The 15,051-nt window shown below is 42.2% G+C and overlaps 2 protein-coding genes across 3 annotated transcripts in view; one reads left to right on the forward strand and one right to left on the reverse strand.

Annotated features, from left to right (window-relative positions):
- The window catches only part of LOC141438906 (uncharacterized), a 44,659-nt gene extending 41,292 nt beyond the window's left edge, over positions 1-3,367 (forward strand). For both annotated transcript variants that reach the window (XM_074102958.1, XM_074102959.1), the window contains exon 3: positions 59-3,367. In XM_074102958.1, the coding sequence (XP_073959059.1) occupies positions 59-2,003 (1,945 nt within the window). In that variant the 3' untranslated portion in view covers positions 2,004-3,367. The remainder of the gene's footprint in view (positions 1-58) is intronic.
- Positions 3,254-15,051, reverse strand: part of LOC141438907 (transketolase-like protein 2) — a 25,258-nt gene continuing 13,460 nt past the window's right edge. The window contains exons 6-13 of the mRNA XM_074102960.1: positions 14,304-14,491; positions 13,697-13,768; positions 13,121-13,244; positions 12,503-12,651; positions 9,012-9,129; positions 7,773-7,884; positions 6,343-6,462; positions 3,254-5,658 (exon numbers count right to left, since the gene is read on the reverse strand). Coding sequence (XP_073959061.1) covers positions 5,486-5,658; positions 6,343-6,462; positions 7,773-7,884; positions 9,012-9,129; positions 12,503-12,651; positions 13,121-13,244; positions 13,697-13,768; positions 14,304-14,491 — 1,056 coding nt within the window. The 3' untranslated portion in view covers positions 3,254-5,485. The remainder of the gene's footprint in view (positions 5,659-6,342; positions 6,463-7,772; positions 7,885-9,011; positions 9,130-12,502; positions 12,652-13,120; positions 13,245-13,696; positions 13,769-14,303; positions 14,492-15,051) is intronic.

The following is a 15,051-nucleotide window of genomic DNA, read 5'->3' on the forward strand; positions in this document are numbered from 1 at the left end:
CAAAATAGGTCTACCGGTTATAGGTCACCTAATTAATTGTTTATTATTTTCTTTTCAGAACATCAGAGAATAAGGAACTGCTTCGTCAGCAGCTTTTGTCGTCCAGCAAGGCGCGCGCGGACAAGGGCGAGGCCCCCAAGCCCAAACACCGCAGCCGCCAGAAGAACCGATGGAAGCTCAAGTTCCACCACCAGGCCCTCCCGCAAGAATACCTTGATCACTACGAGCAGAGCCTGCAGAAAACAAAGCCCAAGAAGCCAGAGAAACCAAAAGACACAATAGACCTGAACAACATCACCAACGAAACGTTCAATATATGGGCGCAGAGGCTCGCGGGAATTCAGAATGACGGCACGCTGACTGTACCACAGATACAGAACATGGCTAAAGTGCAGAAGAAAGAAGACAAGAAGAAGAGTCCGGCGATCGCCCCCAGCAAGATCGTCACGTACGACGACCTGCCCTACATGGGGGAGATGACGCTGAACAACTCCAAGCCGCGGCGCGGACGCAAGCCCAAGAAAGCCGACATCTGCCATTTAATATACGAGAACTACGGGACAGTAGTGCCCGGCCAGCCCCCTCCCCAAGTAGACAGGAGCCAGCTCAGCCTTTGCCCACCGTTTAGAAACGACGCGCTGAGCACTCCGAAAACAGACTTGCAAAACAAAATTATATCTAGTTTATTAGAAAAGAAGCTGTCCCAAGAGAATAAGAAGCGTTTAGAATCTCTCAGCCCGCCCCAGTTCGCTAGCCCTGACGACCCGATGCCGGCAGCCCCCGTCACGATCGCAGGCCCGCTCCACAGCGATGATGAACCCCTCAACCTTTGCATAAGAGATCTTCACGAACTGAAGATCCAAATCCAGAAGAAATTCGGCAACATTTACTCTTCACTGCCCGAAGTCAAGACTGAACCGGAGACTGAGATCATCGAGGACAAAGAGCAGCCTAACGCCATCTCTGTGATCCAGAGGAACACGAATCTCTCCGCGACGGCGAGCAGCTCGCCAGACTTGTCGCGGCAGACCAGGAACGTCTCTCCGACGCTATCGGAGCCAGCGCAATCCACAGCGAGTCCCGACGGAGATGGAAAGATCCCAGGGTACGTGTACTGGCCAAATGCAGGCATCTACATGCATCCTCTAGCTCTTCAAACGCAGCTACTCTACTACCAAAGGTTAGCTGCGGCAGGACAGCTCCCCTACTCCCCAGAACAGGAGAGATTATCGACACCTAATAGCACCAGCGAGAGCACATCCGCAGAACATTCACCGTCAGCCGACAACAAAAGCAAACTAGTTCTGAAGCAAATTTCTGAACTGTTAGACCCCAACGTGATCAAACAGACAGAGGAAACTAAGAGCCCTGATTTGACCAAAATGAAGAGAACGTCCCCAAACCCGGCGCCAGTCCAACCGGTGAAGCGGAAACGATCGGCGATCTACATTCCCCCAGTACCCACGAAGACTAACTCCACCACACCTACCACAGAAGTCAGCATTTGCAAATTCAAATTCACGGGAGGCTCGAAGCCTTCACTGCAAGAAAAGAAGATGCTGTCTGTCGATTCTGGAGGGAACTTCAGGTACTACAGCGGCACGGGAAATAAGGGGAATAAGGGGTACGAGTACTTGCACAGGGACTCTAATCAGGGGCGAGCTCAGTTGGCTGAAGCAGCGGCGTCGAGCAAGCCCGCCGACGCACCGCCGGCAGCTCTAAGCAAAGAAGACTTGAGTAAAAAGAAGCGGAAATCTAGAAAGAGTCTGCAACGTGAAAAGTTGGAGCAGACGTTTAAAGAAAAGGGGTTTTTGATACAAACGCAGCAGCTGCAGTCGGCTGAAGGCGCCACGTATTGCAAGTTCCGGCAGCTGCGGAAGTTTACGCGGTATCTCTTTAGGAGTTGGAAGGACTATTTGCCAGGGGAGTTGGATGAGAGAACGGGAGAGGCTCCCAATCCGCAGCCGCCTCCCTCTGAGGGACCTGCCAGTGAGTGGGGGTGAAGGGGCATTTAGCTCGGCCGGGCTAAAAATAAACAGTTTCTAGGCATTTCTCATAGATTATTCTAGAAACCGTTAACTTAAGGTCGTGTAAGGAACTATTCAAATAGGACTGTTGTTATTTTAGGCCAAAGAGTGTTGTATACTGGCTGCTAAAGTGCATTTAACTTGCTGTAGTGAGATTTTGAATTAACTTTGAACTTTGCCAATTCGTGAACGTTTTTAAGCGTTAGTTGACTGTGTCCGTCCACTTTCGATTGTTCTAGAAGTCTAGAAAGGTAAACCTGAGATAACTTTGTCATTTGAGTCTAATGTTTTCCAGTCTTACCTCTCTCGTAGGCATGCAAGCGTTTTGCACAGACGGAAAGCATCCATCCCTTTCGCACATACTGACTTGTTAGCTTGTTAGAAAGGGACATATGCCTTACGTAAATGATAAAAACGTGGTGCTAGGCCCACAAATGATTTCTTTATGAAACAAATCTGCTGATATTATAAAATAATAATTACTGTGGTGTGCAGTCCATTAGATGTGGAAACTTTATCTTAGAAGGTCAGCTTTACCTAGATCTGCCTTGAGTTAGCTATAATACGATATTTATCATAACATATATCACAGAGAGGAGTTGATTTGAAAAAGTAGTGTTGCCGCATCTAATGGCATCCTTAAAGTCCAAAATAAGCTCTGACCAGGTGGCAGATTGTTGAAGTCACAATGCGAACATACTATTCGTCAACAGCGCGTATATTCGTTGAGTTATAGTGAAAAATTACCACTCAAAACTAGTCGAAAATTTTATTTCAACTGTAATTCTGAAGCAAGATTTTCACGAATATGTTTTCAATGATCGGCCCCAGAACGTAAGTGTCAAGATCTTTTTTTATTTTTCAAAGAAAATGATGTCATTAAAACTAGGAATTTCTAGAACCGTTTTCTCGTTGGATCAAATATGATTTCCGATACTATTTTAAAGGTCAGAGCATTCAATATTAATGTAGAAGTATATTCACTAATGAAACTAGTCATTTGACACCTCTAACATAGATATTTATTTAGCTGGTAGATATGCCTAGTCATCTAAAACCTAGATTATGTTAAGCTAGGTTTTAGATGACTCAAGGCTCATAGTTCTCGAATAAATGTACATACGAAATCAGAGTTATTCTAGTCATTAATGTTAAGTTTTTTTACCTTGTTGATGTAAATATAACACTTAATAAATTAATATAAATTGTTTCACAATTAAAACACGTTTTGTACTTGATAAAAGTTTATTACAGAAAATCCCATGTTCTGTGATAAAAAAAAATGAAAACAAAATGCAACAGGAATGTAAAATACCAATTAAACATTTGATCTAATCATATTTTGTATGATTTCTTTGTAACAAAGGAAGCCCTAGGGAACCCAGTACCTTATACAGAGACGGCGCCTACATGAATACATTAAAACAAATAGTAAAACCTTACCAACTAACCATTTACTTATATAAATCTTTTCAAAATCTGACAACAGTCTGCTTACCTTGTGCATTCTTATTTAAATCCCGATCAGAAATAACTGGCAACACTACGCTTTTCAACACTCGAGTGTTGCCATGTAGTTTCCGGATTAGGTTGTAAAAGGCACTGAATAACACTTATACAAAAATAGCATTTAATTACACACATAATACATAATGTATCAAACAACCGGGATGAGCAAATAAGCTCGATGCGATGTGTTTACTCTTAGGAACTAGAATTGAAATAACTGTCGGACGACAGACATACATAAACAAGGACATACAAATAGATACATGTATAGATCGCTGGGAATGTAGCGAATACATAGGAATGTTATCTAGGATAACGAATAAAAAAAAAAGAATGAAATGAGTCGCTATCGGTCCGTTTTGCAAATTGCATTCATAGCCCTTTTGAGAACGTAATTCCAATACCCAGTCAAAAGTTGACGTAATCAATTTATTGTCACTACTTTAAAAAACCCGTATCTCTATATAGATGATTTTTCCGAGTGAACTTTTAACACTATTTCAAGGTTTAATTTTGTTGACGTATTGATTTGAGATACGAGATTTTTTCAAAGTAATTATGATATAAATATTTTTGAATCTTTACATGATTTGTTTCATACACCCACTAGAAAATCAAAATAGCAATCTATATTAGTGGTCCCGAAAGCCCTATTTGGTTAATCCATATCCTTTGGCCACTTGGCAAGCTTATTAACTAGAATTTGTGATACAGACAATGATCCAATTCCATAGTTACCCTAATTAAAAGAAAAAGACCAACACGCGACTCGATATGATTAATATACCACAAGCAATGGACAAGTTCATTGCTTCAAATCAACATTTGGTTTAATTGACAATTAAATAGTTTGATTTTTGACTTCAATTTCATTAAATTGAAAATAGATCCGTCGATAATATCGATGTTGAAGACACTGGTATACGATAGCTTTTAAAATCAAGTTACTTAGATAAATCAAACAAAAAATATCGCAACTTGACGCATTACTAGTCGTTTACACCGCTGTAAACTAAACTCTGACAAATTAGGTGGTTAACTGTTTCGATTTTGATGCCTTTTGATCGTGTGTTGTCTCAAAAGACCGTCAGCGAAATGAATATTGTCACACTAAGAGGTCAAGTCTACAGCAGTAATACAAGGAAACATAGACAAGTCTACTAGCATGTCAATGTAAGCGAATTCCTTTGTGTATCCACCAGTGCCCTAACGGAGCTACAAGTTACAACTTACAAGCGGTAGTCTTTGTTTAACAGTATGCGTGGAAAAGAGATTACCGCTTGTAAATTGTAACTTGTAGCTTCGTGAAATGGGGCCCTGTTATAGTAAAAAGGTAAAAAAAATGTTCATCCCAAAGATTTAAAAGTTCAGATATGCCTTCACAGCGAAACTGTTGTAACATCGAACACTAGAGCGCGGTACTGAAAAAGTAGTGCCATCTCTTTTCGCCTTACAATAATTACCGACACTGTTTTCTCTGTTATGATTCTAAATGAGTGCAACACATTTCGGCGCGGTCAAAGTATCTACGAACGTCCCAGTGTCCTTTATACTTAGGACTTATTGTTGACATCAAAAGGGACATTATGTCGTAAAACAAATTTTGCCTTGAGCCGCAGTTAGGTATAGTAAGGGCGTATCTAGACTTGTAAACCTATGGGAAAAACATTTGAGCAATTATTCCTGCGTTTCCACCGTCTCACTTAGCTGGTCACATTTCTTACGAATCGGATGTAGATCTTGATATAGTTTTCTATTTATTAGAGTTCCTGTACTTCTACCAGATAGCAAAAAAGAACTGTATCAGGATAATCGGCCATTTTTTTAAATATCCATTTAAAATGAGACAGTTGAAGCAAGCGATCGAATAATCGCCCATATTATTCTATTGGCAAAGAGTATCGCTCACGTGGAGTGGTTGTAGGCTAGTGTACGCGGCGCAGGATATCCTAAGCCTTGAGCACGGCCTTGGCGGCGGCCACGATGTGCGGCGCGGATATGCCGTACTTGTCGAGGAGAGCGGCCGGCGGCCCGGAGCGGGGCACCTCCTTCACGAACACGTGCTTCACTACCACGTCGCGCTGGAGGGCTACTGCCGAGAGGACCGCCTCGCCGATACCTCCTGTAAACACGGACTAAGTTACGGGTCGATTCACACACACACACACACACACAAACATCACGCCTGTATTCCCAAATGGGGTTACCGCTTACCGCTTCGGAGCCACTTTTAGCAATTTTAGTTTAAGTTTGACAAAACACAATAGTGACAGATTGATAGCCTGTCGCCTACAGTATACCTTAACCTATATCCTCAGTCGTCTCTTACGACATCCACGGAAGAAATGGAGAGGTGTACTTCTTACCCTACACCACGCGGGTCAATTCAAAAGGGCATCTATTTGAATACGCTTCACAGAAATATGAAATAGACATGCATAAGTCAGTTTCCTACAAACATATCTAAATGACATTACTTTCGTTCAAACTATTCCAGTTCCAGCTCCTATGAATCGACCGGTACCTGGGTTTAACGTCTAACAGAATTAAGAACGTCTTTGAAGTCGGTTAAAAATAATTAGTAATTCCGAATAGTTGATTGTAGTGTACAAGTGCACAAAACGAGTCCACCCGAGTCGTAGGCGAGGGTTGATAGCTATGTCTAGAGTAAAACAGGTTTCATGCTTTACGCTCGTCGCATTTCGCTCGTCAGCTTTGCGGTGACAAACTCACGAACCTGCCTCTAAACAATCCTGCGACATTCAAGCCACACAATCAAAAGTGAGTAAACATAATGGCTAGTTACCGGCTTGGTAGTGGTCCTCGACGACGACGATGCGTCCCCCGGCGGCGCGCGCGTGGCTCACCACGGCCGCCTCGTCCAGCGGCTTGATCGTGAACGGGTCCAGCACGCGCGCGTTCACGCCTGACGACACAGACAACATTATGAGCCTTATTGAACATTAAACTACCGTTCTCACTCATTTTAAATGAAAACATACCATGAAATGGGATTAGCCCGAAACACGTCGAACTAAATTCGTTTTCAGAGTCGAGTTATCCGTTATGTTATCATGCAAAACACATGAGTCGTAAAGGGCTAGCTCATAATTGGGTCGGTAAATTTTTAGTTTTAAGGCTCCGTTTCTACCTGAGATGTGCGAGGATGTGTCGGGAGGAATGTGATTTTCAGGAACCGATGGACACGCTTCCCTTACGTCGCCTCGCTTCGGTCTGCTGTTTCCACTATATTACTTTTTGGATAGGATTCTGGGTTTTTCCCATTCCACGCCATGAACGTTTCAGGCCAATAATTTATAAAAAAATATACTTGAATCCCGAAAGAACAAAAAAAAAGTCTATAGCTTAAAAGATTTCGTAATAATAAACAAAAATCACATAAAAATATATTATTATGTTTTAAAATTAAAAAGATAAATTTTAATCTAGTCAACTTTCATCGCGTAAAACGGAACTCTATTTCAATAGAGCTTGACTTTGCTTACCGACCGAATCGATTCCACAATCTTGTCAAAAACGTTTGACTCGCATCATCTGTCAATTAGTACGAGAGCGAAGTTCCTTAAATGCGTTTTTGTATCGAGTGTTTCGTATTGTTTGATGTTTTGAACTGTTACTTTGTTATTCAATTTTGTTATTACGGTTTTTGTTATTTTTTTTTACCGTTATTAGTTTTGATATAGTGCCAAAGAAGACCGAATGGTTTGTCAGATCCTGATATACAAGCAAAAACACTTGCTACGCGGGTGAAGCCGCAGGCAAAACTAGTAAAAATATAAACTATCACTAATAAAATCGATTACACACCTTTAGCATATTTAATCGATAATCGCAATAAATCGATTCGAATTAACATTGTCACAACCCTTTAATTGCTTAATGACATGTGTCACCGTACCCATCCTATCCGAAAAGTACTATAAAGATGTGTGCTGTGCTACTACTAACAACTGATGGATCCTAGTTATCTAAATAAATAAATTTTATTATTATTATTATTATGTGCGAGGGTAAGTAAATTAGGCGTTTCTATTGGTTACAAAAAAATACAGTCCTTGCAACACATCGTCGCCCATCTTTGGTGAAAACGCAGCCTTAATGTATGTTCTGTCCCGTAACTCAGAAAATGAGTGATAAACTTTGTTAGATTTTTTTAGATAGTTGGTGTTGACACAAACAACATGATGCTGATTTAGTATGGGTGGGCGAGGTTACCTTCAGCCTTGAGCGTGTCAGCGGCGGCGACGGCCTCGTGCAGCGTGATGCCGGCGCCAATCAGCAGCACCTGGTCCTTGGCAGACTGACGCACCACCTTGGCCTGGCCCACCTGGAAACAACCGCATTTCGCTCTATACTCATAATGGCAATGGAACCTATAGCTACTCTTAGCGCTATCTAGTGAGCAAATACAGAAACTTCAACATCCTGCGTCGTGCCATCGAAATTTCTCAACTCGGGCGCATACGAGGTGGGCCCTGTAACAGGAGCAAAAGTTAAACCACAGGTTCCACTCTTCATCTTGAGCTAATTTAGTTCTACTACTTTTGAAAATAACTTGTATTATGATTTTTATTATAGTTTAAAGTTTAATTTGGCAAACAATGTATTGCGCGTCATTTTGTTACGTGACAGGCGATGTCATTTAGGCTATTGGATGCCGTACATTGAAAATACCATTTAATTTGTTTGGAATAAACATAATAATAAAATTACTTAATTTATGAAAGTTGCAGAACTGAAGTAGTTTAATTTGCTCCTGTTACAGGGCCCACCCGGTATATACAACGTCCGACGCTTTTCGTCCGGACTTCGGTCTCCAGGTGTAACGTAAAAAAAAGTTTTTATTTACAAAAACTGTACCTGGGCGACCGAGCTTTGCTAATGTTGTGTACTACCCTACATTTAACAGTGATAACAAAAATAACAATGCATTATGCTGAGTGGGGACTTGTTTATCGTCATGTACGTCTTGTATTTGTTCTATGTTTGTTTTTATGGCGTTAAATAAACGTATTTTCATCACTTAAGCTCTGAAAGTAGGTTGCATTTAACTTGAATTCCGTGTTGTAAATTCGATTTACATCTTTAGGGATGTAAGTAAATTTAAAACTCGAATGGTGCTCCAAACCTCCATGCTGGCATAATGCTGCTGGCCAGTGCTGGCTGAAGCCAAAGAGCGCGAGGCCATTTAAAAAAAAAGACGATTTGGCGCGATAAATTTTCTTCCGCTCTGTTACAAATTGCGTATACATTTATAACAGTTTTTCTTTATTTTCTCGCATTTGTGATGAAAAGTAGAGTGTTCAATAAATGATCAATTACACCCGCGAACTATAAGCGCCCTCGCTCGCTATTTCTTTCTTTCTTTCAATGAAAACGCGGGTAGTTGTGCGCCGGTATTAGTTTCGATGCTTTCCATCTGCCTGTTCGTTCGCCCCTCACACATAAACTGACCTTGAACACTTCGTCGTTGGGGTAGAGCATCGAAGTGTTGGGGCGGGACGTGCGGATGTAGCAGATGCCTTTGGTGTTGGCGGCCAGTTCTACGGCGCGCTCCGTCGACACCGCGTCCCTGGAAAAATAACATACATTGTTAGAAGATACTATCACGAAATGATTACTTTTTAGTAAGATGGATCCGTAATAGTACGATTTTAAACTTATCCATATTAGATAGGCCTTACAAATAGAAAATCGTACTACGTTAAAAAACGTAATTGGGGTGAGGGGCCACAAGCAGGGTTCCATATTCTTTGACAATATAGTAAGTAAAGTAAAAGTAAGTTAATATCATGGGAATGGGACACTTGACACCAATTGACCTATAGTCCCAAATTAAGCAAAGCTTGTGCTATTGTAGTATGGCAATGGGCCACTTTCAGTGTTTAGCAGGAACACAATAGTTTACTGCTACATAAACGCATATTGCTTGTGTCAGCGACAATTGTAATGTATATATTCTAAGGTTGATTTAATAAATGGTGTTCACTTTACGCACATCTACAACCGGCGTATTATTTACCACCTTCCACATCACTTCATGGCGATCCTGCCAGGATTAGGATTATATGGATTAGTATCCATAGCACAAGCTTTTACTTATATAGATAAATACATATTAAACATCCAAGTATACTTATTACACATTATTCACACAATTATCTGCCCGGCCGGATCGAACCCGGATCTCAAGCTTCAAGCTTTATAGGCGACAAAATATAAGGCTATGGTCTACTATTTTATGCTTTACGCGACGTCTGACGTCAGCGTTAACATTCCGAGCGACTTTTTTTTTTTATTATTCGACTGGGTGGCAAACGAGCAAGTGGGTCTCCTGATGGTAAGAGATCACCACCGCCCATAGACACCTGCAACACCAGGGTATTGCAGATGCGTTGCTAACCTAGAGGCCTAAGATGGGATAACTCAAGTGCCAGTAATTTCACCGGCTGTCTTACTCTCCACGCCGAAACACAACAGTGCAAGCACTGCTGCTTCACGGCAGGATTAGCGAGCAAGATGGTGGTAGCAATCCGGGCGGACCTTGCACAAGGTCCTACACCTGCTGAACGCAACGCGCAACGTCGGCGGCCAAAACATCCGCAGAGGACGAGGACGTTTCAGTAATTGCTCGCGAGCTCCTTTATCAAAACTCGCCATTTTGTACATATACGACGCTGGAAAAGACTTGTCGCTGCAATGATTCGAAATAACGACGCAGTTTGAACGCATACGTCAAGACGCCAACGTCGACGTGCGAAAGGGACCACAACAGTACACCTCTATAGGAAGCATAGTGCCGCAGCGTACGACGAGACGCTGGAAGCGCCCGATGGCGTTTATAGGAGACCATAATCTAAAATTTTAGTTTGAGATCGACTATTGCTTTTAAACAGTCTACCAAGCTGTGATAGTTTTCGTTTTAAATTTGTTAGATTTAGGGGCTGTTTCAGCATCCATTGATTAGTGTTAACTGGCGGTTAGGTGTGATGCCGTCTCTATTTGTTTTGTTCGAGTAGATGGAGACGGCATCACGTTTAACCGTCAGTTAACACTAATCAATGGATGGCGAAACAGCCCCTTATTATCTTAAGGAGTGAACTGCCACATTCAGGGACTGTTTCACCATCCATTGATTAGTGTTAACTGGCGGTTAGGTGTGATGCCGTCTCTATTTATTTAACCGTCAGTTAACACTAATCAACGGATGGTGAAACAGCCCCTTATAGTAGAATCTTACATGAGAGAGTTTTACATGTGGTAGAGCCTTACTGTAACCACTTGCTGGCTGCAGTACGAATGGGCCGGCTCGACCGGGTTAGTACCACACTCCCACAGAATACCGGCGTGAAATAGTAGTTTTGCTACGGTGAGTGGGAGATCCGTAGGCCCAACTCCCCTCCCACCTTCCCCCCTCTCCTCTATCCCCTTCCTAAGTAGTCCTAATAATGCTGTAGGTGTCCATGGGTGGCGGTGATCGCTTACCATCAGGTGACCCGCATGCTTTTATTAAAAAAAGTCAGTGTCTGTTCGAGCGCTACTGGCCACAACGCCCAACAGTGGGCGAGTGAGTACGACGCACGGTTACTCTCGCACGCAGCAATGCGATGCACAATAATATGCATCGCTCATTATTACTTCAGTGCTAAACTGTTACAGCCTTATTCATAAAAAAATCCTTAATTGAGGTTTGATCGGTCTGTTACTTAGCAGACTGATTAAGCTTGTTAGACGGTTGTCAAGAAGTATGATTCATAAACGCTTGCTAGCAGTCTGCTAGTTGTTGAGCTGCTGATAGACGGATTAGACGCGTTATGTTGGCCATCTTGACAAATCAAAGACAAAAAATGGCCTCATCGATAATTTAAAAAAAAATTACAGCAGTGACAGCAAATTAGCGGGAAAAAAATAAAAAGCGAGATGTTTGTTTTCCCGCCATTTCCGATCCGCATGTTTATGTTGTGCAAAAAGCCGTAATTATGTTCCAATTTCATATTTATTGTTAGTAAAGTAGCAGTTATAAATACCTAAATTTAGAGGATTTTTAAATACAAATTCCTGAAAATAAATTTTCCTGTTTTTTTTTTAATTCGGTATGGTTTTTTGCTCTTGTCAAAGTCAGCTGTTCAAACTTGTGGCGGCCATTTTGTGACTTAGCAGGGAGATAAAGGAGGGTCTACGGTCCTCTAACTTTAGCAGAGCCTTGATCGACTGATTAGCGCTAACAGACGTTTATGAATCATGTTTTTTAGCATCGGGCCTTCAAGGAGCCTTCAAGGAGGCTCTAACTTTTTATGAATAAGGCTGTTAGTGTTTTAGTCGTGAGATAATTCAGATGCAATTTATGCTGTTACTGTTTATCTAATAAGTTACCCGCACCCGCAGACGTCCAAGATACAGGCTCAGCCTAGTTTGGAGTCTGGTGGATTTTCTCCTATGTTTATTTAAATAAAGTATGTTGTAATAAGTATGTTATATTTGTGTATCGTTCCGTGAGTCACAGACGATACTGGCAGAAAATCAGCGCTGCAGGCGTTTAACGCTTCAACATAATGCTGAGTCAGCGACCGTTTCACTTTCGCGGGGACACACAACATTGTGTATATTGTATTTAATGTTTTCATGTGTTTTTCTGTAATTTTTCATTTTTTATTTTATTTGTGTTAATTTTGCAGTATATGTGTGTCTTCTGTGTAAGTGAATAAATGTCTTCTTTCTTTCTTTTCTTTCTTTAATAAAAGGTCCTGACTAGAAACATTTTTTTCAGGAGCGTTAAAATTAAATATCTGTGTTTCTATACGCCAGACGCGAAATCTCAATTTTGCTACTTTGGTTACGCGGCATTAGCTAATGTTGTTTACAGGCATTAGCCATTATTGGTTACGCTGCATCGCAGTCTGATCGTCAATACTGAGCGTCGTAGTGGTAGTGGTAGTGGTACTCACGAGGGGTAGAAGACGGTGGCGGTGGGCACGGCCCTGAAGAGGGCGAGGTCCTCGAGGCCCATCTGGGAGGGCCCGTCCTCGCCGATGCTGACGCCGCAGTGCGAGCCCACCAGGTTTATGTTGCTCTGGCTGATGGCGCCCATGCGGATCTGAGGACGGCGACACACGGTTGAGGGAACGTGCAAGGAACGACTTGGAAAAGCTTATATGCGATATAAGCGAATGTCTATTAGAGGGCTTTAATGAGTCGGTGTTCGTAATTCTAGTACCGCCCGTGCGACATACAAAGTTTTTCATCACATTTGCGAGTAAAATTGTATATTTGTAAAAGAAAAACTAATATTTTATCAAAAATTGCCGATACCGCTGGCTGCGCTCTTGGCAATCTAACGCCATCTAGCGATATGTCGTCTATTATGAAACTCACCGTCGTATCGATTTAAAACTTGGCAGTTGCACGTAGTCTGATGTCAATGCAATATGGCTTTCGAACTGATCTCATGATGGAGCCAGGAGTCGAATAGAAGAACTTTTCAAAGACTAAAGTAAAACCTTGTTTGGGCTCATTTCATTTGATCAATGAGTCGAGGCGGCGTTCGCTAGCTCTCTCGCCCTTACCTGGTCGAAGGTGCGTGTGAAGAAGGCAGCGAATGTAGAGACGAAGGCCACGGTGCGGTCGCGGCACGCCGCGCCCGTCGCCACGCCCACCAGGTTCTGCTCCGCGATGAAGCACTCGATGTATCTTAATTAAACAAACAAACAAACAATAACCATAAGAATGTAACAATAAACAACATAAGTTTGTGACAATAGGTGTCGGCGACAGTAACCTAAGATCACCTAAATGACAATGACCTAAGATCTGATTTAGAGAAGATTTTCACCCATCTGTTTATAGAATGTCATTTTTTTTTATATAAAACGATATATTACAAAACATATCAACGAGTGGGTTGGCTAAACAGTTCCTGCCCATAGCCGAATCTTATGCCTTTAAACGAGCAATTCTTGTATATTTATATATAATAATATTGAGTTTTTTTTTTTTTTTTTTCAAATACTTATCTTCTCTAAAAAACACGACAAAAATGCCCCGAGCTCGCCCATGTACTTAGAAATAAAACGGGCAATAAAACAATAATTTACTTTTGAACGATCCTGATCGATAGATCGTTACTTATCGGTATGAATTACCTGTCAGGGTACGCGTTGCGCAGTTTGTCACTGTAGGTAGAGTTCTTGGTGTCACCGTCCAAAGCGATCACGCTGTAAGATAACAATTAGAACAATAAAAAACAGACTCGAATAATTTGAATATATAGGTAATAGGTAAAATGGAAGTAAGTTGTTCGAGCGCTACTGGCCACAGCGCCCAACGGTGGGCGAGTGAGTACGACGCACGGCCACTCTGGCACCCACTGCATACGATGCACAATATGTATGCATCGTTGTACAATAGTCAGGTGCCTTCTTTTTTATTTGACATCGTTTTAAGTGTTACTGCAGGTTGGTATATTAGCGTATGTTACCGTTGGTTGGTATATTAGCGTATGTTACCGTTGGTTGGTATATTAATGTTAAGTATGTTACCGTAGGTTGCAGGTTGGTATATTAGCGTGAGTGTTACCACAGGTTGGTATATTGGCGTATGTTACTGTAGGTTGCGGTTGGTATATTATTGTGAGTCTGTTACCGTAGGTTGGTATATTAGCGTGAGTATGTTACCGCAGGATGGTATAATAGCGTATGTTACCGCAGGTTGGTATAATAGCGTGAGTATGTTATAGCATGTGTACGTTACCGCAGGTTGGTATCGGCGATCTTCTTAAGCGCGGTGCCGTATGCGAGCCTGGTGGCGACGTGCTCGCCGGGCTTGTAGGCGGGCGGCGAGGACAGCGTGATGTCTGCGATGTGCACTTTGGGCGCCTCGGCCAGCGGCGGCTGCGGCTTCAGGGTTATGGTGTCGTTCTTGATCTGGGACTGGAGGTGCTGCCGGACAAAATTTAAAGGTTTTTAAAGGACAAAAAACTTATTCAGGCCCAAAACAGACGATGAAACGCAGCAACTGCAAGTTCTTGTTACTTTTGAGTTCATACACTCCACTGAACGACCGCACGTGACGCGACCATTTTGAAACCGGTTTGAAACTTTGAACCGGGCTCCAAAATAGTCGCGTCATGTTTTTTTCTTTTTTATTCGACTGGATGGCAAACGAGCAAGTGGGTCCCCTAATGGCAAGAGATCACCACCGCCCATAGACAACTGCAACACCAGGGTATTGCAGATGCGTTGCCAACCTAGAGGCCCATGGAATACCTCAAATACCAGTTATTTCACCGGCTGTCTTACTCTCCACGCCGAAACACAACAGTGCAAGCACTGCTGCTTCACGGCAGTATTAGCAAGCAAGATGGTGGTAGCAATCCGGACGGACCTTGCACAAGGTCCTACCACCTGCGGTCGCTCAAAGGAGTCTATGGCATAAACTCAAAAGTAACAAAAAGTTGCAGTTACGTTTCACCGTCTGTTTTGGGCCTTAAAGTGTGTTA

Source organism: Choristoneura fumiferana, chromosome 20 (assembly GCF_025370935.1).
Source record: "Choristoneura fumiferana chromosome 20, NRCan_CFum_1, whole genome shotgun sequence".
NCBI lineage: Eukaryota > Metazoa > Arthropoda > Insecta > Lepidoptera > Tortricidae > Choristoneura > Choristoneura fumiferana.